At 66.1% G+C, this 27,063-nt stretch overlaps 4 protein-coding genes across 12 annotated transcripts; 3 read left to right on the top strand and 1 right to left on the bottom strand.

Annotated features, from left to right (window-relative positions):
* Nucleotides 1-1,904: 1,904 nt before the first annotated feature.
* On the bottom strand, nucleotides 1,905-21,345 carry OPRL1 (opioid related nociceptin receptor 1). 3 transcript variants are annotated; one of them, XM_035705828.2, is made up of 5 exons: nucleotides 21,206-21,345; nucleotides 10,483-10,575; nucleotides 8,575-8,839; nucleotides 4,219-4,574; nucleotides 1,905-4,123 (listed from the first exon to the last, which is right to left on the bottom strand). In XM_035705828.2, exons 3-5 carry the CDS (start codon nucleotides 8,805-8,807, stop codon nucleotides 3,600-3,602), a joined length of 1,113 nt encoding a protein of 370 aa, XP_035561721.1. In that variant the 5' UTR covers nucleotides 8,808-8,839; nucleotides 10,483-10,575; nucleotides 21,206-21,345; the 3' UTR covers nucleotides 1,905-3,599. The 3 variants fall into 3 exon arrangements, with proteins under 3 accessions (XP_035561721.1, XP_048956254.1, XP_025326563.1); XM_049100297.1 differs by lacking the exons at nucleotides 10,483-10,575; nucleotides 21,206-21,345 and adding an exon at nucleotides 8,953-9,241; XM_025470778.3 differs by lacking the exons at nucleotides 10,483-10,575; nucleotides 21,206-21,345 and adding an exon at nucleotides 9,289-9,428 and having other exon boundaries at nucleotides 1,906-4,123.
* On the top strand, nucleotides 14,218-16,041 carry LKAAEAR1 (LKAAEAR motif containing 1). 2 transcript variants are annotated; one of them, XM_035706030.2, is made up of 5 exons: nucleotides 14,218-14,366; nucleotides 14,822-14,915; nucleotides 15,199-15,487; nucleotides 15,723-15,845; nucleotides 15,925-16,041. In XM_035706030.2, exons 1-5 carry the CDS (start codon nucleotides 14,243-14,245, stop codon nucleotides 15,982-15,984), a joined length of 690 nt encoding a protein of 229 aa, XP_035561923.2. In that variant the 5' UTR covers nucleotides 14,218-14,242; the 3' UTR covers nucleotides 15,985-16,041. The 2 variants fall into 2 exon arrangements, with proteins under 2 accessions (XP_035561923.2, XP_048956255.1); XM_049100298.1 differs by having other exon boundaries at nucleotides 14,319-14,366; nucleotides 15,079-15,487.
* Nucleotides 19,113-21,735, top strand: LOC125753508 (basic proline-rich protein-like). Its single transcript, XM_049100392.1, has 4 exons — nucleotides 19,113-19,773; nucleotides 19,879-20,769; nucleotides 20,835-21,506; nucleotides 21,632-21,735. The coding sequence occupies exons 1-4, from the start codon at nucleotides 19,113-19,115 to the stop codon at nucleotides 21,733-21,735; spliced, it is 2,328 nt and encodes a 775-aa protein (XP_048956349.1).
* Nucleotides 21,602-26,956, top strand: RGS19 (regulator of G protein signaling 19). Of its 6 annotated transcripts, none has more exons than XM_025470769.3 (6): nucleotides 21,602-21,731; nucleotides 24,425-24,522; nucleotides 24,697-24,818; nucleotides 25,737-25,811; nucleotides 25,889-26,123; nucleotides 26,200-26,956. In XM_025470769.3, the coding sequence occupies exons 2-6, from the start codon at nucleotides 24,493-24,495 to the stop codon at nucleotides 26,389-26,391; spliced, it is 654 nt and encodes a 217-aa protein (XP_025326554.1). In that variant the 5' UTR covers nucleotides 21,602-21,731; nucleotides 24,425-24,492; the 3' UTR covers nucleotides 26,392-26,956. The 6 variants fall into 6 exon arrangements, with proteins under 6 accessions (XP_025326554.1, XP_025326559.1, XP_025326557.1 ...); XM_025470770.3 differs by lacking the exon at nucleotides 21,602-21,731 and adding an exon at nucleotides 22,040-22,180; XM_025470771.3 differs by lacking the exon at nucleotides 21,602-21,731 and adding an exon at nucleotides 23,418-24,321.
* The last annotated feature ends 107 nt before the right edge of the window (nucleotides 26,957-27,063 follow it).

Raw genomic sequence — 27,063 nt, 5'->3', positions numbered from 1 at the left:
GCCGAGACCCACGTCACCTCCCCTCTTCCCTCTCAGCCTGAAACAGGGCGAAGGCCACCCCTGCGCTGTTCTCTTCCTTGACAGCGCTGCGATCTATGCTGTTCACCACATTTCCCCAAAACCCAACAGCTTAAAACAGCATTTATTATTTCATAGCTCCCGCAGGTCAAGAATTTGGGAGCAGTTTTGGAGCGGTTCTGGGTCGGGGACTCTCCCGAGGCTACAGTCGGGCCCCCGGCTGGGGCTCCGGGGCCCTGGGGGCCGGTCCGGCTGCAGGTGCTGCTTCCAAGGAGGCCCCTCCCGTGGTCCTCACCGCATGGACTCTCCCCAGGGCTGCTTGGGTGACCTCACCGCGGGGCGGCTGGTCCTGCAGGGCGAGTGGTGGGAAGGAGAGGCAAGAGGAGGCCTCGACACCATTAAGACCATCTTGGAAGGCCTTTGCCACATTCTGGTCATTAGAAGCAGGTCACCAGGCCGCCCACACTCGGGGGCTGTGGACGTTTTTTCAAACCACCATTAACACCCGCATCTCCCCCCGGAAGATTCTGGGCCCTGTGTCCCCGCTGCCCTGCCATCATCCCTCAGCCAGCGGCGGCCCTAATTACTGCCTCAGCTCTGGCCCTGCAGCTTCTTGAGGTGCTGAGGCTCTCGACACCATCCTCACCATCCGCACGGAGGTGCCAGCAGGTGTGAGGTGCAAATGAGCGAGCAACAGGGCAGGAGCTGCTTTCTTGAGAAGTGGGAACAGGAGGGGAGGGAGGAGCGCTAGGATAAGAGACCCTCTGGCCTTTGATCCTGACCCCGTTTGCCCCCTGGCCACTGGGGACGCCACAGCGAGGACCAAGGCAGGTCAGGATCAGCCAAGCCGGGCACAGCCCCCCCAAGCCCACCTGAGTCAGGAGCGAGGGACCCCGTGCAAGGGTGAGACCCCGGGAGGGGAGCCTCGGTCCAGCCATCCCCCCCAAGACGGTGCCCACCTGGGCTGCTGGGCCCCACACCTGCCAGCAGCCACCACACCCTCGCAGGCTGGTGGTCTCTGCTCTCTCCACCGTGACTTCTTTTTTTTTTTTTTTTAAACTTTTATTTATTTATGATAGGCACACAGTGAGAGAGAGAGAGGCAGAGACACAGGCAGAGGGAGAAGCAGGCTCCATGCACCGGGAGCCTGACGTGGGATTCGATCCCGGGTCTCCAGGATCGCGCCCTGGGCCAAAGGCAGGCGCCAAACCGCTGCGCCACCCAGGGATCCCTTTTTTTTTTTTTTTCCACCGTGACTTCTGAGACGGGGTGGCAGTCCCCAGCCTCCGGACTCCTCCACCCACGGAGAGCCCGGCCCTCCCCTGGGGTCCGCCGCCCCCACCCTCCACGGTCACAGCGCCCCTGGGCAGCAAAGTCCCGAGCGGCAGGAGCGCCCTCAGCTGCCTTGGCCTGGCGACTGGCCGTGGACCCCACCCCGGGCCCTGTCTTCCTGCACAACCTCTCAAGCACAGGTGAGGAAGCCAAGGCTGGGAGAGCCTGGGAGGCTTGACCAACCCCAGGGGAGCAGGGAACGGGGGCGGGTGGGGGGTAAGGGGGCAAGGCTGAGGCGGGAGGGGTAAGGGTGGCGGAGGGGGTCGGGGTGGGGTGGGCGGTGGGAGTCAGGGTGCAGGTGGGGGTGGGGGTGCAGGTTGGGGTGAGGATCAGGGTGCGGGTGGGGGTGAGCGGTGGGAGTCGGTGGGGTGGGGGTGGGGGTCGGGGTGCGGGTGGGGGTGGGCATCCAGGTCGGGGTCAGCCCTGGATGCACAGCCTCTGCCGCAAGACGGTTGGCGCCCGGGATACCTGCTTGGGCAGCTGCCGCCGGAGCCCCACCATGCCCTAGCGGTCTTCACGTACCTGCTGCTGTCGGCCCATCACCCCCCAATTTTCCCTGGGTGCTAAATGTGTGGGTTTTTTTTTTAAGATTTATTTATTTATGCATGAAAGACACAGGTTGAGAGAGGCAGAGACACAGGCAGAGGGAGAAGCAGTCTCCTCGCAGGGAGCCCGATGCAGGACTCGATCCTGGATCCCGGGGACATGATCTGAGCCGAAGGCAGGTGCCCAACCGCTGAGCCCCCAGGTGTCCCTACATGTGTGTTTTAACGGCAAAGGGACCATCACTGAAATCCGGCCCATCTGCCGGTGCGGGAGCACCTCAACCCAGTGCCCTCGCTGACCCTCCAGCGTCCCTCCTCCTGAGAGGTCATGTGCAAGGGTTTATTAGGGAACCCTGGATGCGAGGTCAGGGTTGGTGACATGCGGGGGAAATCATGCTCGTCACATGCATAAATACATGAAGATACAGGTCTTTGGGCCTCGCCATGGAAGGCCCGCGCTGTGGCAGCTGCGCCTCCCGAGCCTCCCCAGGATCCACCCCCAGAGCCAGGGCTCCCTGGAGCCGGGAAGCTGGCCCAAAGTCAGCGCTTCCTGTTGTTTGCAGGTGCCCGAGGTCACCTGGCTGAGGCCCGCAGCCCGGCTCACGGACGGGGGCAGGACAGTCTTTTCAGTGTTGCGAGTGTTTCGATAGTTTATCTGCAGGAAGAGTGTTCGCAGAGTCACCAAAGTGCAGCTTCCAGAGCGGGGAGGGTCCTCGTCCCCCTCGGGGCTCCCACACTTGGCTCAGGGAGGCCTTGCCGAGCCCTAAGCCCAGCTCCCGAGGCGGCCCCTTCAAGCCAAGTCCCGGCAGCAGGAAGCTCAGGCCTCCCCGCAGACCCCGGCCACCGCCGGTAAATGAAGCAGGGATCGTTCGCTGGAGAGGCGGAGCAGAGCCCATCCCAAGTGCCACTCCTCTTCCAAGGCCACCGGGATCCAGACAGGGCACAGGGGCCTGCCAGCTGCAGAGCTGCTGCCCCCTGACTTCCATGGGCCCCCAGACAGAGCAGGGCAGGGCGCCCCTGCCGCCCCACACTGAGCAGCCAGGCCGGGACACACAGAACGGCAGTGTGGCCCGAGGGGGTCCTCCTGAGCCACCGCTGCGCACCCGGACAGCCACTCCTGTGCTGATAGTTCTTTGTGCTTCTGGAGCGGAAAGCCCCACGGAGGAACCTCTCAGAAGCGAGAGCGGGGACGAGGAGTGACAGCGGTGGAGGCCCAGGCAGGCCCGGCTCCGCAGCGTCAAGCCCGGCTGCCCGCAGATGCCTGCCAGCGATCTCGACAGCTCCAAGCTCGTCCCGCTGCCCCGAGGAGGGGCCGCCCGGCTCCATGCAGCCAGCACACAGCAAAGGGCACAGGCCTGGCACGCTGTGGCTACACCCCCAGGTGTGGGACACCAAGAGCACACAGGGTACAGCAGGGGAGAGGCCAGAAGCGTCCATGGGGTGGAAGGCGGCCTGGGCTGCGGCCAGCCATGCTGGCTCGTGGGTCCTGTGTCCCCTCTCTGCTCCGTACCAGGAGGGCAGCTTTAGTCCGACCTGTCCCATGATGTCACCAGGCCCCCTGGGGCCACAGTGAAGTCCACGAGCCTGCAATACTCAGGACTCAGGTTGGGCGTCAGCCTAGAGAGCGGTGACCTGGGTGAGCTCCGTGTTGGGCGTTGACGGGCTCTGCGGGCTGACGGGCACCATGGGCAGGTCCACGCCTAGTCATGCGGGCCGCGGCACCGTCTCAGAGGTCTTGCAGGCGAGGGCCACATCCTTGGCAATGCTGCGCACGCGGTCAGACACCTGCATCTCCCGGCGCAGGGCAGGGGCGCAGCAGAACTTCCGGAAGCAGGCCTTGAAATTCTCGTCGAGGAAGGCGTAGAGGATGGGGTTGAGGCAGCTGTTGACGTAGCCGAGGGCGGTGCAGAAGCGCAGGACGGCCACTGCAGTCTCGCTGCCCGGCTGCACGCCCAGCCCCTGGACCAGCACGAAGACCTGGACGGGCGTCCAGCAGCCCACGAACACGGCCACCACCACCAGCACCAGCCGCGTGATGCGCCGCAGATTCCGGTCCTTCTCCCGGGAGCCCGACAGCAGGCGGACGCCGCGCAGCCGCCGGATCATGAGGCTGTAGCAGACGGAGATGATGAGCACGGGAATGATGAAGGAGAAGAGGAAGATGCAGATGGCGAACACGGGGCCCCAGTAGTCCTGGGGCGTGGGGATCTCCACCAGACACTCGATCTCTGCAGGGAGACAAGCAGGGCCGGGCAGGTGAACCGGGAGGGACCGTCTGGGGTCCGGGGGACAGCAGCACTGGGGAAGGGGGCCCCCCACTGACCTTCGTCCTCGACCTGTGCAGAGCCCATGATGGCCACCGGAACGCCGACGACAGACGCCAGGGCCCAGATGGCCACGTTGACAGCCTGGGCCTTGCTGGACGTCCGGACATCGAGAGCGCGGATGGGGTGGCAGATGGCTACGTAGCGGTCCACGCTCATGGCGGTCAGCGTGAAGGTGCTGGTGAACATGTTGTAGTAGTCGATGGCAATGACCGTCTTGCACAGGGCGTTCCCAAATGGCCAGAAGCCCAAGAGGACGTCTGTGCCCTGGAAGGGCAATGTCAGGAGCACCAAAGTGTCCGCCAGGGCCAGGTTAAAGATGTAGATGTTGGTAGCTGTCTTCATCTTGGTGTGTCTGCAGAGAACACGGGGAGAGGGAAGGCTTCACCCGGTCCCCCTGGCTGGACTGGGCCACCAGGGCCCTTCTTACTGCCACCATGAGGGACACCCACTCTGAGACCCTGGCGAGATGGAGGGTTCCTAGGCCCAGCCCAAGGGCATGGAGCTGGGCGCAGCAGTACTTCCGGCACACACAAGGGTTCCAAACCCAAGACCGGTCCACTCTGGAAAAGCTGGGTGTGAAGGGTAGTGGAGCATGCATCGGACTCCACATGGGAGCAAAGGGCCCGGAATCACAAGAAAAAGAACCTGTCCTCCTCCCTCCCTTTCAAGTCTTCCTGAAGACCCTTCACGGATTACAACGTTGGCCCTACAGACACCAGAGGCATCTGAGGGCTCCGAAGTCTGTAAGGGCACATCCACGGCCCTCCCAGGCCATGTTGTGGTCTAGGGATAGACAGGAAGTGGTGACGGGGCTGGGAGGGGTGCTAGTGAGGTCTGGCTGTATCCGAGGAACAGCTCTGGGCACGGGATGGCTGCTTAGTAAATATCTGTCGAATGAACTAAGAGTTGTGAGAGTGGTGATGGTGGCAGGGAAGGTGGTAATTATGGTGGCGGTAGCTGTGCTGATGGTGGTAACAATCAGGTGGCAGTGAAGGCGGTGGAGGTGGCGGTGGAGACAGCGGCAATGGTCGTGGTGATGGCAGAGGCTGTCGGGGCAGGAGTGATAATGGAGGCGGTGGTGGTGTGGGCAGCGGCAACACCGGAGATGACAATGCTCCATGTCAGCTAAGCTGCCACAAAGGAATCTGGAGTCAGTTCCGCATCTTTGGAATATGCACAAACGGGCCTCAACTATGACCAAATAACAGCAAGGGTCCCCACACTGGCAGACACTACGCCGAGCTCTTCGCACGGACTTTATCTCGTTTAAGATTTCAAAAATGCAAAAAAAAAAAAAAAAAGATTTCAAAAATGCGGGGACCCCTGGGTGGCTCAGCGGTTTAGCGCCTGTCTTTGGCCCAGAGCACGATCCTGGAGACCCAGGATCGAGTCCCGCGTCCGGCTCCGGGCATGGAGCCTGCTTCTCCCTCTGCCTGTGTCTCTGCCTCTCTCTCTCTCTATGTCTATCATAAATAAATAAATAAATCTTAAGAAAAAAAAAGATTTCATAAATAAAAAAAAAAAAAAAGGGGGATCCCTGGTGGCGCAGCGGTTTGGCGCCTGCCTTTGGCCCAGGGCGCGATCCTGGAGACCCGGGATCGAATCCCACGTCGGTCTCCCGGTGCATGGAGCCTGCTTCTCCCTCTGCCTGTGTCTCTGCCTCTTTCTCTCTCTCTCTCTCTCTCTCTCCTCTGTGACTATCATAAATAAATAAAAAAAAAAAAAAAAAGATTTCAAAAATGCTGCTTGGATTCCCTGCTCTGAGCAGGAGGACACAGGCTCAGGTGACCTCAGTGGTCTTGAAGAGAGCTGGTAGAAAGGCAGAGGATCAAGCCAACTAGAAGACCAGCCACAGACGGGAGGAAGGATTTGCCAGAGACGCATCTGCTGCAGGAATGTGCCCAGATATACAAGGAACTCCTAAAAGTCGCAGTGAGAAAACAGGGGCGCCAGGTGGCTCAGTGGGTTGAGAGTCTGACCCTTGGTTTCAGCTCAGATCCTGACCTCAGGGTCCTGGGGTCGAGCCCTACTCTGGGCTCTGCGCTCAGCAGGGAGTCTGCTTGAGATTCTCTCTCGAAAAAAAAAAAAAAACGGGGGCGGGGCTGGGGGCAAAGACGTTAACAGACACGTCACCAGCTAAAGCAGTGAGATACTAGTACACACTCAGAGTGAGCAGAACCCGGAGCGCGGACGCCAGAGCCTGGGGAGGCGGGAAGCCGCGGGACCCCTCACTGTCGCCGGTGGGGCAGCAAAATGCGGCAGCCGCTTCGGGAGACGGTTTGGTGGCTTCGCACCAAGCTACACATAATCTTGCCGTAAGATCCGGCAATAACCCAAAGGAGGTGGAAACTTGTATCTGCATAAAAACCTACACACGGATTTTTTAAGATTTTTTTTATTTATTCATTTGAGAGAGAGAGAGTGAGCGTAGGAGCAGTGGGCATGGGCAGAGACGGGGGGAAGCCTGGCAACGCAGGGCCCGCAGGCTCCCAGGTCCCCGGGAGCAGGACCTGGGCCGCGGGCAGATGCGTCACTGACGGAGCCCCCCAGGCGCCCCCACACCGATGTTTCTAGCAGCTGTAGTCATTACTGCCAGGCCCTGGAAGCAACTGCGACGTGCTTCAGTAGCTGACGGATTAGCAAACTGGTAGATCCAGGAAATCGAACACTATTTAGTGATAAAAAGAAATGAGCTGGCAGGGGCCGGGGGGCGGGGGGGGGGGGTGCTTCTCCCTCTGCCCCTCCACCCTCCTCTCCTGTGTACTCTCTTGCTCTCTCTCTGAAATGAAGGAATTTTTAAAATCTTAAAAAAGAAAGAAAGAAAGGAGCCATGAAAAGCCATGGAGAAGTCCTGAGCACATATCACTAAGGGGAAGGAGCCAATCTGAGAAAGCTGCACACTTGTGATGCCGGGTGCATGACATTCTGGAGACAGTAGACGGGGCAGGGGGTGCTGGAGGCTTGGGGTTCAGGAGGGATGAGCCCGCAGGGCACAGGGAGTCTGCACAACCTCCGTCCTTTCCTCTCAGCTTTGCTTTTGAACCTAAAACCCCTCTTTAAAAAATAAAATCTCAAAAAATAATAATAATAATAATAAATTCTAAAAATTTTTTAAAAATAAAATCTCTTAGAAAGAGCAGGGCGGGGGGCCTGGGGTCTCTGCCTCCCGAGGAGCCCACCCAGTGCGGGCCCAGCATGCTCGGCGCTGCCCCTCGGGCCCGTGGCCGCTCGGCTGTGCAAGGACCGCCGTAGGCGACACAGCGCCCCTGTCTGCTCTGATCAGGACGTGGCTCCGGGCGCTGACGCCCAGTGCAGAGGACAGAGGCGGAGAGGCAGCGACAAGGAGAAGGGAACAGGACCACCCAGGTGGGGGCGCGTCTCACGCACGGCACGCCTGTGCACCTCCAGACGCAAAGGGGCGTGTGAGCCCCGGCCCCTGGAGCTCAGCACTGGGCCCAGAGCAGCTCTCCCCTGCCCCTTGTGCAAGCATGTGCACCGAACACACCAACACACACCTTGCACACGTCCATGTCCACACGCTCACGGTGTGCACACTCGCGTGTACGTGCTCATGTGTGCATGTCCAGCCTGAGGTGCACCTGCATGCATGTACGTGTGTGCACATGCGTGTACACCATGTGCCACACTAGCTCCTATGTGCACACACTCTCGTACATCCGTGTGTGGGCACCAACAGTTCTGTGCCCACCTACGCATGTGCATTCACACGTGTGTGTGCATGCTCTACGTATGTGTACACACGGACACACACACACATGCACGTCCTCACACTGTCCCCCTGTGGTGTCCCCCTACCTGCAGCCGGGCCACCGCTCCTGATCCCACGGGCTTCCCCACTCTGAGCACCAGCAGATGCTGAGTCAGCCCCGACTCCAGCCAAGACGGAGCCCTGGGGCCCCAGGGAAGGGGCTTCGGGCACCTGGCCACGCGGGCCCTGCAACAGGCCGCCAGAGCCGCCTCCCGGGTCGCTGTGCCAGCCGTGAGCCCCTCCCAGGGTGGCCCGCAGCTCGGATCAGGGAGTCAGGGTGACCTTCCATCTGGGACATGGCTGCACCCCACCCCCGGCCGGACTGGGGTGGGCAGAGCTGATCCCCTCCCACGCCCTCCCCCAGTCAGGTGCCCCAGCCGTGAAGACTCGAGCATGCAGGGCCTCCGTGTGGACCCGGACCCTGCCCCTGCCCCTGCCCCTGCCTGACAGGATGACCAAAAATTGAATGGGAATTGTGCAAAATCTCTAGCTGCCAAGCCCACCCAAGACAGCCCCCAGCCTGTGTCCCCTCTGCAGCAGGTGGCACTCACCAGGAGGGGACCTCGGCGGGTCCCCAGCTTACCTGAGGATGACATACATGACGAGGCAGTTCCCCAGCAGTCCCCCGATGCAGACGGCCAGGTAGAGCCCCACAATGGTGACCTTGAGCCCAAGGGGCAGAAAGGCGCCATGGCTGGCGTTGAGCAGCAGGGTGGGAGGCAGCAGGCTGTGGTTGGGGCTCAGGAGGGACAGGTTGCCCTGCAGGTGGCTGCCGTAGAGGACCTCCCAGAACGGGGCAGGGAAGAGGGACTCCATGCCACCTCCTTGTGTGCAAGGCCACTAGGCACCTGGGAGAGAACAGGACACATGACCGCAGCACCCGGCCCTCACCCAGCCCGGAGGCGGCCTCGCAGGCACGCGGTGCCCCCAGACAGCCCCAGACACACGCACACGTACACACCGTGGGGACAGCAGACACGCACAGATCGGGGACAGAGAGAGGCAGGCGTGTGGACAAGGGCACGGTCTGGTCTGGCCTGCAGACTCCCACGTGGGATGTGCGGATGTAGCTACACGCGGAGACACGCGCCCACCCACAGGGACCGTGGACACACCGCCATCCCTGTGCACACGCCGCACACACAGGCGCAGACCTGCCCTCACGCACACACGGGCACAGAAGGGACGGAGACGCCGAGAAACACCTGGGACGCAGGGCGTGAGCCAGCCGCCCCCTTCCTCTTCCTCCACCCCCCACCCCGCCGGTCCACACCCGCGGCCACTGCCCAGGCCTTACCTGCAACGGGTGGGAGCCGAGCAGCCTCAGCACTGGCAGCGCCGCAGGGATCCCGCCGGTGATCTGGGGCTGGAGGGGCTGCAGGGGAGCCCGGATCCAAGCCGGAGGGGGAGCTGGGGGAGCCGGGGGAGCCGGGGGAGCGCAGGGGGAGCGCAGGGGGAGCGCAGCCCGCTGGAGCAGCTGCTCCTTCTGGAGCCGAGGAGCAGACGCAGCAGCCCCGCAGCCAGTGGGGGGCGGGGGCGGAGACTGCGCTGGAGCAGGAGGGGCTGCGGCCGAGGGGGGTGTCACCGCCAGGCCACAGCACCGGGCGCACACGGAGCTGAAGGACAGGGACAGGCTCGGGCCCACGGACACAGGACATGGACGCACGCGGGACTGGGTCAGGGGACAGACACCCAAGGACACCACCGAGACCCGGGCCAGAGATGCCACACACGCGGGCGGAGACTCGGGAGACACACACAAGATGCAGAGACCAGGACCTCGGGTGGACGCAGACCCGCCTGGCTTGGCACTCCACTCCCCGGGGAGCCGGCCCCCGCGGTCCCATGGGCGGGGGACACAGGGACAGCCAGCCCCAGGGCTCAGAGCCAAGCAGGTGCCTACACTGTGCTGTGCTCCTGGGTGCCTCTGTGTGCTCCACCTGCCCACCGTGAGCATAAGCGTGAGCGTGAGCGTGAGCCTGAGCGCTCCCTCCCCACCACCCCGTCACCTTCGTGTGACAGGAGCACCCAGCCTCAGCGCTGTGCAGCCACCCGTCAAAGGGGCAGAGACAGGGCTAGAACCCAGATCTGTGCACCCCTTTGAGACATACTGAGGGCGTCCCTGCCACACCTGGGTCCCAGAGCAACATCTGAGCATCATTCCCTCACAGCCTGGGCCACCCTCCCTGGCACCCAAGCAGCCCAACAGCTCCCACGGAGCTGCCTCCTTCCCAGCACTGGGAGGGTGCTTCACAGGCCATGAGGGTGACCCCTGAGCCAAGTCACCAGCCTCGAAACCTTGGGGTCATTCTTCCTGCACAGGCTCTACCCCCATAGCCCAGACCCTGCTGGGAGCATCCATCTCCAAGGATGGGGACCTGGTTGCTAGGCGACGAGCAGCAGCGTTGCTAGGATACCTGGCAAATCAGGAGAGGACTGAGCAAGCAGGCGCCCTAGGACTCAGCATCCCAGGCCGTCCCCCAGGACTTACCTCTGCATCTTCACCGCAGCCGACTCAGGGACACGTGTGCAGACACGGGGCACGTCCAGAGGAACACTCACGCGGACACACAGGCTCACATGCCTGCAAACACACACGAAGATGCCCCCCCCAGATACACGAATTAACACACAAGCACAGGCTGGTGCTCAGACACGCACAGACTCACACAGGTGAGCTCACACCACGTGCATTCAAGTCCCGCGCGCAGCGGGAGAGAACAAGGCCTGAAGACACCCAGGAGGCACACGTGTGCACTGCACTCTCCAGGTGACGCTGGAAACGTGACCCCGCTGACCTCAGGAGCCCGGGGAGGCTCGGCCTCCTGTAGCCTCCCTCCCCCTGCCGCGCCCCCGGGGTCTGAGCAGCCCACCCCAGGCCCTGCCTCCCCCTAGGCACCCACGCCCTCCTCCTTGCAATCTAGCCTCAGGCACAGACGAGGGAAAGAGGGGCCGTGAGGCTGGTCCAGAAAGACGTCCAGGGAGTGCACCCAGGGGACCTGGCACGCAGGACAGCCAGAGGCAGATATCTGGCCACTCGTAGGGACAGTCTTAGCCAAGGACAGACTTGGTCACCCAGCTAGTGGGTGGCCAGGCTGGGATGCTGACTGCCCACCCTGGGGGACAGTGGCCCAGCCCTGGACCCTACGGGGCTCCCACGAGGGAGCCAGCGGCACAGAGGAAACGGCCCGGGGCCTCTGGTCCCCCCAGCAGCCAGGGTAAGACCCAGGGCTCATGTGTCACTCGTAGGACAGCAGGGGACACGTCCTGCCAGGGGCCCGGGGCCAAAGCAGGACACCCTCAAACACACATCACATGCGGACAGCACAGAACACAGGTGACGTGGGACCGTGGGGCCAGGTGCACACAGGTGGTTCTATGAAAGCTAGCCACCGGCCGGTGGGCAGCCGCGGAGCCTGAGGGTCCCCGTCCAAGCTGGGAGCGGGTGGGGACAGCGCCGGCCACCCAGGCACCTTGGAAACAAGGAGGGGTCCCACTACTGTTGGGAACAGATCATGTATTGCCATCCAGCGGGCCCTCAGCCTGAGACCCCTCGGCGGCACACCCCTCGGGGCCAATCGCCAGCTGAGGCAGAGGTAAAGGACGTCCCCAAAGGAATCGTGGCGTTTCAGCAGCCTTGGGGCCCGGGGGGCTCGGTCCGGTACGCCACCCGTGGATTTCAGCACAGGTCACGATCTCGGGGTGGTGAGGTCGAGCCCCACGTCGAGCTGCGTGTGAGTGTGGAGCCTGCCGGCGCCTCCTCTCTCCCTCTGCCGCCCCCCATGCACACACGCTCTCTCGTCGCGCCCCCCCCCAAAAAGAAGCAGACGCACAGGACCTGGGCGGCGGCTGATGGCCCGTTTGCCCTCGGCAGAGCGTCCACAGCAAGGCAGCCGAGCCCGCGGACGGAGGGCACCCTGCTGCCCCCAGGACTCGCCCATGGGCTATGAGGGGAAGGAAGTTTCCCACATCACGGGGCACCCAGGACAGCCAGAGCTCGCAGCTCACGGGAACGACGGCACAGACCACGTGTCCACAAACTGTGCTTACCGCTGCCGGCTGCTCCCGGGAGTCACGGGCGCTCGCGGCAGGCCGTGGGGCCCAGAGGCTCACACCACAAAGTGGGTCGGATGCACCTCACCTTGAGTCGGAGCCCTTGAGTCGGAGCCCAGACACCTCAGGCAGGCACCCTGGCCACTCCCCTGCATCTGCACCTGCCTCGCCCCCCCCAACCGGCGGCCACGGCCCAGAGGACAGCCGCTCCGGCAGGTGAGTTCCCAGCCATGGTGCGTGCTGTTAACAAGGGGCAGGATGTCAACAACTCTGAGTTTCGACCCAATAATACTTGGTGTGATTTTGACTTTATAATCGTTATATACGGTGACCAGAGAATTGAGTCAAGTGGAGATTTTCAATATTATGTTAAATTTCGTAGTCATTTAATACAGCTTTTGATTTTATTTTGGGGTTTTATTTTCAGGCTTTGGCGCCAATCAACATGCTTTTAGAACTCAGCATTTCCATGAGCCCTCGAGAACCCCATGCATCCTGGACACAGAAGCAGATGGAAGACACCTGCTGCGTGGTCCCCCCCCAGGGGCTGGGCCCAGATGCATGGGGATGACAATGATGTCCCCCCTGCCCCCCAGGAACCGCCTGGTGTGGGGAGAAGCTGGAAGAAGGTACTTCTAGGAACATGAGCTGTATGAGCAGCTCTCCGAGGATCGGGGAGGAGGAGAATCCTACAAAAACAGAGGGAAAGTTACAAGCCTGTTCTCACAGGAAAGCATGCCCCCACTCCCCCCATAAAACCCACTCCACTGCCAGGGGCCAGCAGGATATTTCCCTTCCCTGCTGGCTCAAAACTAGGAAGCTGAGAGGAGAGTCCAGATACCTGTCTCCCAGAATCCACCAGGGTGGGTTGAGCCAGAAGCAGCCCCTGCCTGGGCCGTACCTATCCAGGACGCCTACCTGGAGAAGGTGGCCTGCTAGGTCAGCCTCCCTTAGCCCTCACTGCTTCTGGATCCCAGAGATCTTTGTCTTCAACAAGCCCCAAGGTTGGCGCTGAATCCCAAGGCCCAGGCCACACCCCAAAGGCCCATGCTAGGCAAGAAGGGGCAAAGGCTGGGGGGCTGGAAGGATGGACACTCGTTCTATGGAGCTTGGGGCTGGTGAGGCCCTGGGATACAGGGATATGACATCATAGTTGACCTTTTCACCAGGAAACCAGAGCAAACTTCCGAAAACAACGTGAGCAATCAACAACCTCCTGCACAAATCCCAGAACTTCAGCTGATGACCCCCCCCAAAGCCTGGACAGTTGCCCCCTCAGGGGCACAGGCCCCAAACTCCCAAGAAGGCCCCACTGCCCTCGGCACACATCCGTGATTGAGGGGGACAGTTGCCTCGGCACCGTGGGGGTCACCACACGTTGGCAAATTATGGACTCAACGCACTAATGTAAACGAGTGCGAGCATGTGAATTCATGGATTCTAGAACAAACTGACCGGTGTATGACTGAGTTACAGAATAAACTGAGAAGTAGATTGGTTATAAAATATCAGGAAATTAACAAATACACAAATAGATCACAGAAATGGAGGTGCCAGGACTCAGGAACCCAGAAATATGGGATTCGGCAAAACCTGGCTCTGGGACCTTGTGGGACCCAGACTTGCACTGGAAGAGCTGAGGGGTCCTGAGCGCTGCCCCAGTTTCCATTTCCTCGGAACAACACCTGCTGGGGGAGCCCTTTTGGGCCCCCCAAAAACCAGCCCCGAAGACCTCTCCAGCCCGGAAGCTGGGCCCACAGACCCCAGAAGAGCATGTTTGGGGCTCCCCAGGAAGGAAAGAAAGGGCCCCCGGGCTGGGAGAGCCGGCGGGCACCTCCTCCAGCCTGGAAGGGGCGGGGACAGCTCGGGCATTCGCCCCGGGCCGCGGGCGCGCTCCGAGCTCCCGGACGCTGGCCCCGCCCCTCTCGGACGCTGGCTCCGCCCACCCCGGACGCTGACCCCGCCCCCCAGGACGCTGGGCCCGCCTACCCGGACGCTGGTCCCGCCCCTCTCGGACGCTGGCCCCGCCCCCGGACGCTGACCCCGCCCCCCAGGACGCTGGGCCCGCCTACCCGGACACTGACCCCGCCCCTCTCGGACGCTGGCCCCGCCCCCGGACGCTGACCCCGCCCTCCAGGACGCTGGTCCCGCCCACTGGCCCCGCCCTCGGACGCTGGCTCCGCCCACGCCCCGCCCCCATGGACGGCCACGCCCCGCCAGGAGGGAGGGCAGGACTCCTGGTTGCCAGGCAACCGCGTCAACAAGCCCGAGCGAGTCGGGGCTGCGTGCGGGGCTGGGACCCTAGAAAAGGGAGCGCACGGGGTACGCGGAAGGGGCAGGGGCCTGGCTGAGCTGGGCCGGGGCGCGGGGGGCGATGGTGCCTCGGAGCGGCTCTGGGCCCGAGGCGCTGTGGGCTGAGCCAGGACCCGCGGGCATCTCCCCCGCCGCTGCGGGCCGGGCGGGGCTCTGCGCTCCGCTCCTCGGCGGAGGCCAGCAGGGGCCCGGCCGGGAGGTCCCGCCGGCCGCCCCCTCTGCTGCAGCCTCCCCGCACACACCGGGCCCGCCCCGCCCACGGCCCAGCCGCTCGGTCTCCGGGCCTAGGCCAGGGCTGCGCAGAAGCAGAGGAGAGGAGAGGAGGGCAGCCCTGACGTGGGGGTGGGGGTCAGCGAGGGGCGACCGCAGACACGGGGCTGGGCACACGCAGGGTCCCGGGACAGTGGGGAGGGAGTCCCAAGCCACACCCGGGTCAGTGTAACACGGTCCCCACCCCTGGGTAGGGCCAGAGGTCAGCTCCCGGCTCTCAGCGTCCGCCGGTGGGCAGAAAAGGAATTCCCTGAAACTACTGGATCGGAGGCTCCTGGCGACCGCAGGGTAACTAGGACAGCGCCAGGGCCCGGGCTGCGGGGCTGCGGGGCTGCGGGGCTGCGGGGCTGCGGGGGTCGCGGTCTCGGGCGGTGAGGCCGACGGGCCCCCGCCAGCCCGGGTTTGCTTAAGACTCAGCCTGTGCCCCCCGCCCCCGCCCCCCGCCCCCAAGGCCGTGCCACGCTCCTCCAATAAATAAATAAATCTGGGAGAAGAGGAAAGGAACGGCGCGGAGGCTGCGGGCGCCGGGCGGGGGGCCGCGGGTGCCCAGGGGGACCCATCTTCCCGGCAGGGCCCAGATGCCGGCGCCAGCGGCCAAGGGGGCGGGACGCGGGGGCCCGCGGGGGCCCAGAGAAGGGACGTCCTCGGAGGAGCGCGCCACGCGGGCGCCCGCGGCGAAGCCCCCCGGGCCGGGCGCGACCCCATCGCCGGAGGGGCGGGCGGCCATGCCCCACCCGCGCGCCTGGGGGCGGCCCCTCGAGATGCCCGCGGTGCGCCAGGACCTGCTGCTCGGCGTCCTCAAGGCGGCCGAGGCGCGAGGCCGGATCCGCGCCCTGCGGCTGCGCTACATCCGCCTGCGGGTGAGGCCGGGCGGCGGAAGGGGTGGGGGGGACGGGGGGGGGGCGGCGGGAGGGTGGGGGTCGGGGGTGGGGGGGCGGCAGGGTGCGGCGGGAGGGTTAGGGAGGGCAGGGGGCGGCGGGGACCCGCCGGGCCGGAGGAAAGGACAGGACGGGGAGGGGGGGGGGCGGAGGGCCGGGCTGCGGGGGGCGGGGGGGGCGGGCGCAGAGACAGCCGGCCCCCACCCTGCACCTGCAGGCCGAGGCCATCTCGCTCCTCATCCAGCAGCAGGAGTCCGCGCGCGCCGCCATCCGGCTGGAGCTGTTCCTGCCGCCGCAGCTGAAGCCCACGCGGATCCCCGACCCCCTGGACCGCCAGGAGGTGCGCGCAGGCCCGGGCGGGGCGGAGAGGGGGGTCGCCGCCTCCGCCCATCATCTGGCCCCGCCCGTCCCACCCGCAGAGGAGGCGCGTGGAGACCATCCTGGAGGAGAAAGCCGAGGGCAGCATCTTCCCACGCTGACCGCGCCCCCACGGGGCCGGCGCCCCCACACTCCCGCGTAAAGAGCTCATTGTCCAAGCCCTCTGGTCGTTGTGCTGCCTCGCTCCAGGTTCCCAGGAGGGAAGGGGAGAGGATGGATCTGCTGCCTCCCCACATCCACATCCCATGTCACAGAGTGGGGGACGATGGACAAGGTGTCAGACTCAAGGAGGACGCCCCCACCTGCTGCCCTGGGGCCCATGAGAGCCCCCAGGAGGGAGAGTCTCCCTGGGCAACCGTCACAACCCCAGCAGTTAGGGCAACCTCAGGGTGAGAGTAGGGCCCAAGTGGGACCCCAGATTGTCGGTCATTTCATCAGGGGTCCCAGAGAAGGGTGACAGACTGGGCAGGACGAGTGACCGCACAGCCTCTGTGGACAGCTGTGCCCGCGAGGCCCTCCAAGGACAGCAACTGGGGCAGAAAGGGAGACCCCGTCAGGAAGGCGCCGACCTCTCCAGACAGAAAAGCAGCTTTTCATTCCGAGCGACCCCGTCAGCTCTGCTCGATCCCCCCACACACGTGCACACACACACGAGGGAAGCAGCCTGGTCCCACTCTGACAAGTCCACGTCCTGCAGACCCTCTGAACTCAAGTCTCTCCCAACCTTCTGGACAGATCTTCCCGTGGGTACTTACTCTTCCCTCTGACACGAGCGCTTTGCAGAGCCTAGAACCGGGCCACGTCTCCCCTTCTCTTCCCTCCTAGTCCCTAGGCGGGTGGCAGACGTGGGGGCCCGCAGAGGTCAGGGCGGCAGGGGGGCTATAGGGATGCAGACAAGCCCCCACCCCTGCCGGGGAGGCCTGTGAGTGGCCCTCCGTCAGCCCTTCTCCCTGTGCACCCCGCATCCTTCTGTGCCATCGCTGTCCTTGGCCTGGAGGCAAGCCCAGAACCGTGTGTGGAGCTGGTGTCCGTGGCAGTTCTGGGGGGGGGGGGCAGTGGGGGGGGGACGCAGAGCTGGGGAAGGAGGAACAGAGGGAGAACGGGTGGCCTGGGCTGAGGACAGGCGGGCGGGGAAGGAGATGCTTCCTGCCGTCCAGGAGTGGAGGCCAGGACGACAGGCAGCCCTGACCCCCCGGGACGCAGCACTGTGTCCTGGGGACGTGCTGACCACCTCGTTCATCTGTTTGGTAAATGCACATCTCGTTTCATCACTTCTCTGAGTCTCCATTTCTCTCTCTTTAAAATAGAGACCTCAGGGTCTCACCTGGGCTGTGAGCGAGCGGAGAGGGCCCCATACGGGTGTGCTCACTCCACATCAGGCAAGAACACAAAGCCCCGTGGAGGAGCCCAGCAAGAGGGTGGCCTCACGGGCAGCTGAGCAGCGGGCACTGAGCTGGCACGGGGGAAGGCGCCCAGCTCTGCAAAGAAGGCCAGGGAAGGTGGCTGAGGACATTTCTGTGGGGCCCAGGGGAGGCCTCTGCTCCGGGAGACGGAGGGAGCAAGTGGATTCCCGGGGCTGGATTCACGTCCCAGATAGAGGGTCCTGGGTTCAAGTCCCGGACCATCACCTGCTGCATGACTTTGACCAAGATTCTGCCCAGCCCATCTGGATTCCTCCTGTGGACCGGGGATACGCTCTGTTCAGGGACAGACTCCCCAGAGAAGCTGCAGGAGACCCAGAAGGGCTGGGGCGAGGGGAGCGGAGTGCAGGGGAGTGGCCGGAGACTGTACAGTGTCTGGAGGGCGGGGAGGGTGGAGGGAGTGCACAATGAACGGCATGAGGGGGAGAGGTGTGCCGACCTCCCCCCACCGTCCGCTGCCCCCCACATTTCTCAGGAGGTGGGTGTAGACACCACGCCAGTCACTGTGGGATCAGACTGGCTGTGTGACAGATGCTGGCCTGTCTCTGAGGACCTGCCTCCCCCGACGGTGACCTAGGCTAAGTGAGAAGCAGCCACCTCCGGCTGGACAGGCTTCCAGCCTCTGCCCGGGCCGGGCCAGCCTGTCCACTCGAGCTGCCAGATAGCTCTGCGGGCATGCCGGCCAGGGTCCCTGGGCACACAACATGAGGGGGCTCCCCGGCCCCCAGGCCTGTCACCTCCGTGACCGCGTCCCACGCTCCCTTCGGGCTTGGCCTACAATCTCCCGGCGCCCCACAGCGCCTCCAGCACCATCCTCCCCGCTCTGATAACGCATCCCGGCATCCAAGCACCCCAAAATCCCGGCATCCCAGCACCCCGGCATCCCAGCATCCTGGCACCCCACACCTCAGCATCCCAACACCCAGGCATCCCAGCACCCCAGCATCCTGGCATACCGGAATTCTGGCATCTGGCATCCCAGCATCCCAGCACCCTGGCATCACAGCACCCTGGCATCACAGCACCCCGGCATCCCAGCACCCCAGCATCCCAGCATCCCAGGACCCCAGCACCCCAGCATCCCAGTACCCCAACATTCTGGCACCCCAGCATCCCAACACCCCGGCATCCCAGCACCCCAGCATCCCACCACCCTGGCACCCCAGCATCACAGAAAACTGGCATCTGGCATCCTGGCACCCCAGCATCCCAGCATCCCAGCACCTCAGCATCCCAGCACCCCAGCACCCGGGCATCCCAGCACCCCGGCATCCCAGCACTCTGGCATCCCACACCCCGGCATCCCGGCACTCCAGCATCCCAGCATCCTGGCACCCCAGCATTCTGGCATCCAGGGCCCCGGCACCCCAGCATCCTGGCGCCCCGGCACCCCAGCACCCCGACATCCCAGAATCCCAGCACACCAGCACCGCAGCATCCCAGCACACTAGCACCCTGACATTCCAGCATCCTGGCACGCCAGCACCCCGACATCCCAGCATCCCAGCACCCCAGCATCCCAGCACCCCGGCATCCCAGCATCCCAGCACCCCGGCATCCCAGCACCCCAGCACTCCAGCATCCCGGCATCCAGGCAACCCAGCATCCCAGCATCCCGGAATCCCGGCATCTGGCATCCCAGCACCCCAGCACCCCAGCATCCCAGAATCCCAGCACCCCAGCAACCAGGCATCCCAGCACCCGGCATCCCACCACCCCAGCATCCCACCACCCTGGCACCCCAGCATCCCAGAAACCTGGCATCCGGCATCCCGGCATCCCAGCATCCCGGAATCCCGGCATCCGGCATGCCAGCACCCCAGCATCCCAACACCCTGGCACCCCAGCATCCCAGCATCCCAGCACCCCAGCACCCCGGCACCCCGGCAGCTCAGCAGTCCAGCATCCCAGCATCCCGGCACCCCGGCATCCCAGCGCCCCGGCATCCCACCACCCTAGCACTCCAGCACCCCAGCATCCTGGCATTCCGGCATCCTGGCACCCCAGCACCCCAGCATCCCAGCGCCCTGGCACCCCAGCATCCCAACATCCCAGCATCCCAGCACGCCAGCACCCCGACATCCCAGCATCCCAGCACACTGGCACCGCATCATCCCAGCATCCCGGTGCCTCCGCACCCCGGCATCCCGACATCCCAGCATCCCAGCACCCTGGCATCCCAGGACCCCGGCACCCCGGCATCCCAGCACCCCGACATCTCAGCACTCCAGCATCCCAGCACCCCGGCATCGCAGCATCCAGGCACCCCAGGATCCCAGCACCCTGGCATCCCGGCATCCCAGCACCCCATCACCCTAGCATCCCGGCACCCCAGCATCCCACCACCCCAGCATCCCAGCACCCCGGCATCCCACCACCCCGGCATCCCACCACCCTGGCAACCCAGCATCCCAGAAACCTGGCATCTGGCATCCCGGCACCCCAGCATCCCAGCACCCCAGTACCCCGGCATCCCAGCACCCCAGCATCCCAGCACCCTGGCACCCCAGCACCCCAGCATCCCAGCACCCCAGCATCCCGGCACACCAGCACCCCAGCACCCCAACATCCCAGCATCCTGGCACCCCAGCACCCCGGCATCCCGGCACCCCAACATCCCGGCATCCCAGCACCCCAACATCCTGGCACCCCAGCATCACAGCATCTTAGCATCCCGGCACCCCAGCATCTCAGTACCTCAGTACCACAACACCCCAGCATCTCGGCATCTGGGCACCCCAGCATCTGGGCACCCTGGCATCCCAACACCCTGGCATCCCACCATCCTGGCACTCCAGTATCCCAACACCCCGGCGTCCAGCATCCTGGCACCCCAGCACCTCAGCATCCCAGCATCCTGGCATCGCAGCACCCCGGCATCCTGGCACCCCAGAACCCCAGCATACCAGCACTCCAGCATTGCAGCACTCCAGGACCCCAGTACCCCGGCATCCCAGCATCCCAGCACCCTGGCATCCCGGCACCCCGGCACCCCAGTATGCCAGCACCCCGGCATCTCAGCACTCCAGCATCCCGGAATCCTGGCAACCCAGCATCCCAGCATCCCGGAATCCCGGCATCTGGCATCCCAGCACCCCAGCATCCCACCACCCTGGCACCCCAGCATCCCAAAAACCTGGCATCTGGCATTCCGGCACCCCAGCATCCCGGCATCCCGGCACCCCAGCATCCCAGCACCCCAGCACCCCGGCATCCCACCACTCTGGCACCCTGGCATCCCAGCACCCCGGCATCCCAGCACCCCGGCACCCCAGCACCCTGGCATCCCAGCACCCTGGCATCCTAGCACCTCGGCACCCCAGCACCCCGGCACCCCAGCATCCCAGCACCCTGGCATCCCGGCACCCCGGCATCCCGGCATCCCAGCACCCTGGCATCCCGGCACCCCAGCATCCCAGTACCCTGGCATCCCGACATCCCAGTACCCTGCATCCCGGCATCCCAGTACCCTGGCATCCTAGCACCTCGGCACCCCAGCACCCCGGCACCCCGGCATCCCGTCATCCCAGCTCCGCGGCATTCCAGCACCCTGGCATCCCGGCACCCCGGCATCCCAGCACCCCGGCACCCCAGCATCCCGGCACCCCAACATCCCGGCATCCCAGCACCCTGGCATCCCAGCACCCTGGCATCCCAGTACCCTGGCATCCTAGCACCTCGGCACCCCAGCATCCCAGCACCCTGGCATCCTAGCACCTCGGCACCCCAGCACCCCGGCACCCCAGCATCCCGGCATCCCAGCACCCCGGCATCCCGGCACCCCGGCATCCCGGCATCCCAGCACCCTGGCATCCCGGCACCCCGGCATCCCAGTACCCTGGCATCCCGGCACCCCGGCACCCCAGCATCCCGGCACCCCCCCCCCCCCCCCCCGGCGCACCTCCAGCCCGGGCTCCCGCGGTCCGTGCGCGCAGCCGGGCCCACCTCTGGGGCACCCATCACCGCCGAGCGAGGCGCGTGGGAGGTCGGCCCTCCGCGTGGGGGTCCCGGAGCGCTGTGCTTAGTGACCGGGTCAGCGGCGGGGCCTGGGCGCGGGGGCGGGGGCGGGGGCGGGGGCGACCGGGCCCCTCGACAGGGCCGGGGCGCGCCGACCACCGGGGCCGGGGAGGGCCGAGGGCCCCTGGGGCGCGCGGCGGCGGGAGGGCGGGCGCGGGCCCCCGCGGGAGCGCCCGGGGCTGCAGGTGCGGGGACCCGCCTCCTCGGGAGGCCGCGGAGCCCGGGGCGGGGGCGGGGCGGGGGTGCGCGGGGCGGGGCGGGCCGGACGCCTCCCCGCGCGAGGAAGTCCCGGCCCCGCGCTTTGGGGAAGTGCGGCCCGCGCCTGCGCACTGCGGCCCGCGCCCCCTCCCCGACCGGCGGCCGGACCTGTGCGCGGGGCTGCGGCGGCGGCGGGGCCGGGAGCGCGGCCGGTGAGTGCGCGCGGGGGGTCGGCGGCCGGGGGGGGCGGCTGGAGCCCGGACCGCGCCGCCGGGACCGCGGGCCCACGTGGACCCGGGCGGCGGCGGGAGCGGAGCCGGTGCCCCGCGCGGGGGGAGGGGGCGCCGCCACCGGTTCCCCTTTCTGCAGCTCGGAGCCCGGGGAAGTGATTGCTCAAGGGGGGGCCGGAAGAGCCCCGGTTTCCGCGCCTCCCGCCCCCGGCCCGGTGGGGAGGGCCCGGCGGGACGCCCTGCGCGCCCCCGCCCCGCGCCTGGCAGCCGCTCGCTCGGGGCTGGCCGGGCTGACCGGGGCTCCCGCCGCCTCCACACCCCGCGGAGGGCCTCCCGCCCGCGGACCCGGGTCGCTGCAGCGCGCCCTTCGGCAGCGGGTGGGGCCCCGCGGGAACCGGCCCTCCCGCCCGCGCCTCGCCCCTGGGCCGATGGTGAGTGGGGCGCGCGGCCAGGCCCCGGGGGCGTCGGGCCCGAGTCGGAGCCGCGCCCCCCGGGCAGACCCCGCAGCGGCGGGAGGAGGAGGGAGACGGGTCGGCGGCACCGCGGCCCTGGGGGCGGGCGAGGGTCCCCGGGCCACAGAGGTCGGGCCCAGGCCGGGGCCGCCCCACCCATCGCTCGGGGCGGGGGCGGGGCGGGGGGCGGCCGAGGGGAGGCAGGGGCGCCAGAAGCAGGGGAAGGAGCCCCTGTCAACCCTCCGCCTAAAGGTTATGGCATTTTTTTCTGGGATTGTCACATTTTCTTATTCTTTTTTTGGACTGGGCGGGCTCAGGGACGTTCTTTTTCCTTCTGTGGAGCAGAGTAGCAGCAGCTCCCAAGGGAGCCTCGGTCCCCAGAGGCCAGGCTCGCTGCCCGTCCAGCCTCCCCCATCCCAGACTTGGGGGCCAGAGCCCAAGGGCTGGGAAAGGGGACCGAGCCCCTTTCCAGCTGCCAGGCGGAGGGGCAGGAGCCCTGTGCACACCCCGGGCGACCTCAGGAGACAGCGGGTGAACAGGAGACCCCGCCAGCCCCGGGCCAGTGTAGGCATCCACTCCAGGACCCCCAGCACGTGGGCGCCCTCAGACCTGGCCCCTCCTCCAGTTCAGAGCAGAGCCTTGGGGTGCCAGGGAGTGGAGGGGGATGGGGCCCTGCCCCCACTCGCAGCGGGTAGGGGTGCGGAGGAGGAAGAGCAGTTCTCTGCCTGGCTACCAGACCTCGGGGGTTGCCACACCCCTTCCCTTCCCTACAAGCTAGACCCCTGAAGGAAAGGCGGGCTGGGGCCCAGTTTGAGGGTTCCCCGTCCATGTCCATGATTTCAGGGGAAGCAGGCAGCTGGCCAGGGCCCTCAGCCCAGGGGACCCCACACTCTGCCCTAGATCTGGGTCACGGCAGGGCCTCTGCGTGCCCAGGCCCCAGAGGCAAGGGTGCCCTGAGCGTGCCTGAGTCAGGCCCTGCACCTCTGAGCACGGCTCCCGGCGCCCCCGGCATCCCCGCCGCTCCCTCCTTCCCACCTGCGAGACCCCAGCAGCCAGCAGGCCACGTGGGCCAGGCGGGGGTTGAAAGGCCACAGGCCCAGGGGTGATGTGATAATTACATGAGAAAACGAAGTGAAAGCAAGTCCTGAGCCTGCTGGCCACCGGGACGGGGGTGGGGGCAGGCCTGGGGGGTCACAAAGGCTGTGCGGGGGTGCAGCCGGGCCCTGGGGTCCTCACCCCGGCCAGGGCAGGCAGAGGCAGGTGCTGTGGTGGGAAAGCATTCAGACTGCCCCTGGGGCACTGATCGGCCACCCAGGTGTGGACTCTGGGATCCGCATGGACTCTGGGATCCGTGGTTGGCCTTGGGGACGGAAGGGGGGGGCTGGGGGGCTGCTCGGGCTCCTCACCCCCGCTGGGGGCTTCAGGGCCCAGTGCCCCCTGCACGCCTGCACCTTGAAACGTGGGCACAGGCATTGTAAACAATGCCGACCCGCACCCCGTCTGGGGATCCCGCACCTTGACCCTGGGAGCTGGACACCCCGACCCATTGCTGCCCTCCTCCCCGCTCCCCTCCCTGACTGGCACCCCAGGCTGCACTGGCTTCCACCGCCTGGTGGGGCTGGGGGAAGGGAGGCTGGGAGGCCCTGGGTGTGGTAAGGTGCCCGCTGGGGGTTGGGGTGCCAGGGGCAGCGTCTGGGCCTCAGGAGCCCTGCATCCCCCACGAGGCGCCTGGCCCTCCTCACTGTGCCCTGCTGCATTCCCCACACCCCCAGACCCTCAAGTCCTGCCCCACACGCAGGCTGCAGGCTGGGCAGCTGCGAACAGGCTGGAACCCTCCGGGGCTGAGGGCAGATCTGGGCACCTGGGGGGGGGCAAGCCCTCCCCACCTCGCCCACTCCCTACAGAAAACCCAGAATGGAGGGAGCATTAGGCTGATAGCCCCAGACTCTTGGGGCCCCCCAGGCCCCTTGGGAGGGGCCAGGAGCCGGAAACCAAGAAAGAGGAACCCAGACTTCCGGCTTCCCAGGGACCGAGCAAACGGGGGTGTCCCAGAACCTCCTGTGGAGATCTTGTCTGGCTCCTCCTCACCGCCCCTGCCCTTGCTCGCAGTCCCGGTGCAGGTGGGGGCAGGGGAGCAGGCCCCTCGGGCTCCTGGGCGGAGGGAGAGGCAAGTAGAGACTGTCGTCTCAGGTTCTCAGCGGGAACCCCCACCTCTCTTCTCAGACCCCCAGGCTGTGGTGAGGGTCCCGGAGCCAGCACCACGGAGCCCGGGCGACCTCCTCCACCCACCCATGCCCACCCCGCATGAGGCTGAGAAGCAGGTGCACCACCTCCACCCCTGCCTCTGCCCCCTTGTGGGAACCGGGGCGGGGGGACGAGGAGTTGGGGGACCCTCGACTGCCTGGGAGGCCGGAAGGGTGACACCAGGGGAGTCGGGGGGAGGTGTGCAGGCCCCAGGTTCTGGGCTGGAGCTGAGGAGGCCCCCGTGTCGCCAGCACGCAGGGCCAGAGGAGGCAGGCCGGCCCCCCTCGATGTCCAGTCATGACGCGGCCCCCCCGGCTGCCCCCAGCCGCAACCCCTGCTGCTTGTGCTGGTGTTGCTGTTGCAGCTGCTCCTGGTACGTGGGGACGGCGGGGGGGGGGGGGGGGCGGGGGTGTACACACCTGGTACGTGGGGATGGGGGAGGGGAGGGGTACACACCTGGGGCCCAGCGTCCTGCCCGCAGACCCTCCGGTGCCTTCCCAGGGGCCACCCGAGGGCAGGACGCCTCTGCTGCCCACGGCTCTCACGCAGGGGCTGCCGGGCCTGCTGACTGTGGCCACTGCCCCGACACCGTGTAGGCCTTCGTGCCCGGCGGCTCCCCCAAGGGCGTGTCGTGTGCACACCTGGCCAGGCCACCGCCTGTGTGCTCAGCCGGAGCTGGCCCCGGGGGCCTACGGAGCAAGGAGCCCTTGGGGGACACCGAGCAGGGCCCCGGCCTGGGGGCGAGGGGGAGAGCGTCCCGAGCAGCTCCCTAGGGTGGGCCCCACGGTCACCGGCTCTGTGGCCTGTGGAGGGCTGTCGGGGGCGTGCACGTGCCACAGAGGCCTGGCCCAACTTGGGTGCTGTGGGGACCTGGAGGGGGACCCGCTGAGCCGTGAGCACCCAGGCCTGAGCGGGGACGGGGTCGTGAATCGGGCCTCGCAGAGGACTCGGCTGTGGGGTCCAGCGGGTGGGGTAGGAGAGGAACGGAGGCCTGTGTGGGAGCTAGGGTTGAGAGGTCGTGACCCCGGGGAGGGACGGACGCAGGCAGGGCCGGCCGGGGCTTTCCTGCAGCAGGAGCAGCGCCTCTGGGGGCGCGGGGCGGGGGACGGCCAGGGAGACAGAGGAAGGGGTGGGGCTGGAGTGCAGCCTGGGTCCCAGGGGTGGGGGTGGGGGGCTGCCCGGCTGCGGCCCGGCCCGCGCCCTCACGCCCCGCGTCTGGGCCCGTGCGTGCACACGCGTGGGCCGAGGCCGGGTGCGCCGGGCAGGCCGTGCCACCTTCCGTCTGCGCCAGGAACGAGGAGCGGCGGCGCGCGTGGCGGGCCTCCCGGGACAACAAGCTGCAGCCCCTGCCCAGCTGTGAGGCGTGGTAGGTGCGGCCGGCGCGGGCGGGGGGGGGGGGCGCGGGCGGGGCGCGGGCCTGACTCCCCACGGGACTGCCCACAGCGCCACGCCAAGCCCCGAGGAGGTGCGGAGCTGGGCGCAGTCGTTCGACAAGCTGATGCACAGCCCGGCGGGCCGCGGCGTGTTCCGGGAGTTCCTGCGCACGGAGTACAGCGAGGAGAACATGCTCTTCTGGCTGGCGTGCGAGGAGCTCAAAGCGGAGGCCAACCAGCACGTGGTGGACGAGAAGGCCAGGCTCATCTACGAGGACTACGTGTCCATCCTGTCCCCCAAGGAGGTGCACCGCCTTGGGGACCGAGGGCGGGGGGAGGGCGGGACACCCCGGGCCCCTGACCCCGCGTCCTGCCCCACAGGTGAGCCTGGACTCCCGGGTGCGGGAAGGCATCAACAAGAAGATGCAGGAGCCGTCCGCGCACACCTTCGACGACGCGCAGCTGCAGATCTACACGCTCATGCACCGGGACTCCTACCCCCGTTTCCTCAGCTCCCCCACCTACCGCGCCCTGCTGCTCCGGGGGAGCTCCCAGTCCTCGCACGAGGCCTAGGCCGCCCGGCACAGCAGCACCGACACGGACCCCGGCGGGGGGCAAAGACTCGGTGACCCGCACCAGTGTGTGTGTCAGCAGGCGTCCGGCACGCCCACAGGCGCAGCACCCCTGGGGGCGGCCCCGGACGGGAGCCCCCGAGGTCCCGCCGAGGGGCAGGTGTGAGGGCCTCCGGGACGCTGGCTGGCCGGGGGCTCCTGCCGGGGCTCCTGTGCAGGGAGAGGGGCCCCCCGGGGGGGCAGCGGTCACGGATCCAGAAGCCTCCCCAGGCAGCCGGGGACCTTGACAGACGCCTTAGATGGGAAGCAGAGCCTCTGTACTGTCGAGCTGTGACGCAAGGACACCCTCCAACTCACGCTGTCTGCACCCAGATCAGACCCAGAACCTCAGAACTAGGCTCAAGGCAACAGGAGCCAGTTTCTTTTTTATATTTTCATTAATTTTAAACCTGGAAACATATCCTTACTGTATTTTATCAAAAAAAGAAAAAGATGTTTTCATATTTATCTCCATTCCTTCTTCATCCAAAATAGGATCTTATTATTGAAGATATTTTTAAAGCAAACGTCTCTCCTTTCTTTCCACATTTGGGGGGAGACTCAAGAAAGAACAACCGTCCCAGATCCAGGAGCAGCCCCAGAAGGGGCTTGGCCCCCGTGAGGACGCATGGGG

Source organism: Canis lupus, chromosome 24 (genome assembly GCF_003254725.2).
Source record: "Canis lupus dingo isolate Sandy chromosome 24, ASM325472v2, whole genome shotgun sequence".
Classification (NCBI taxonomy): domain Eukaryota; kingdom Metazoa; phylum Chordata; class Mammalia; order Carnivora; family Canidae; genus Canis; species Canis lupus.
Note: the sequence above shows the minus strand (reverse complement) of the source record. Positions and strands in the feature narration are given on the sequence as shown.

Excerpts from the sequence above, each read along its gene's own strand:
- OPRL1 (XM_035705828.2), bottom strand. The coding sequence starts at position 8,807 with ATGGAGTCCCTCTTCCCTGCCCCGTTCTGGGAGGTCCTCTACGGCAGC. Across the intron at positions 4,575-8,574 it reads GTCATGTATGTCATCCTCAG|ACACACCAAGATGAAGACAG; the intron begins GTAAGCTGGGGA and ends TGTTCTCTGCAG. Across the intron at positions 4,124-4,218 it reads TGCACAGGTCGAGGACGAAG|AGATCGAGTGTCTGGTGGAG; the intron begins GTCAGTGGGGGG and ends GTCTCCCTGCAG.
- LKAAEAR1 (XM_035706030.2), top strand. The coding sequence starts at position 14,243 with ATGGACGGCCACGCCCCGCCAGGAGGGAGGGCAGGACTCCTGGTTGCC. Across the intron at positions 14,916-15,198 it reads AGGCTCCTGGCGACCGCAGG|GGCCCAGATGCCGGCGCCAG; the intron begins GTAACTAGGACA and ends TCTTCCCGGCAG. Across the intron at positions 15,488-15,722 it reads TGCGCTACATCCGCCTGCGG|GCCGAGGCCATCTCGCTCCT; the intron begins GTGAGGCCGGGC and ends CTGCACCTGCAG.
- LOC125753508 (XM_049100392.1), top strand. The coding sequence starts at position 19,113 with ATGCCAGCACCCCAGCATCCCAACACCCTGGCACCCCAGCATCCCAGC. Across the intron at positions 19,774-19,878 it reads CCCAGCACCCCAGTACCCCG|CATCCTGGCACCCCAGCACC; the intron begins GCATCCCAGCAC and ends CCAACATCCCAG. Across the intron at positions 20,770-20,834 it reads CCCTGCATCCCGGCATCCCA|CTCCGCGGCATTCCAGCACC; the intron begins GTACCCTGGCAT and ends CCGTCATCCCAG.
- RGS19 (XM_025470769.3), top strand. The coding sequence starts at position 24,493 with ATGCCCACCCCGCATGAGGCTGAGAAGCAG. Across the intron at positions 24,819-25,736 it reads TGCTGTTGCAGCTGCTCCTG|GAACGAGGAGCGGCGGCGCG; the intron begins GTACGTGGGGAC and ends CGTCTGCGCCAG. Across the intron at positions 25,812-25,888 it reads CTGCCCAGCTGTGAGGCGTG|CGCCACGCCAAGCCCCGAGG; the intron begins GTAGGTGCGGCC and ends GACTGCCCACAG.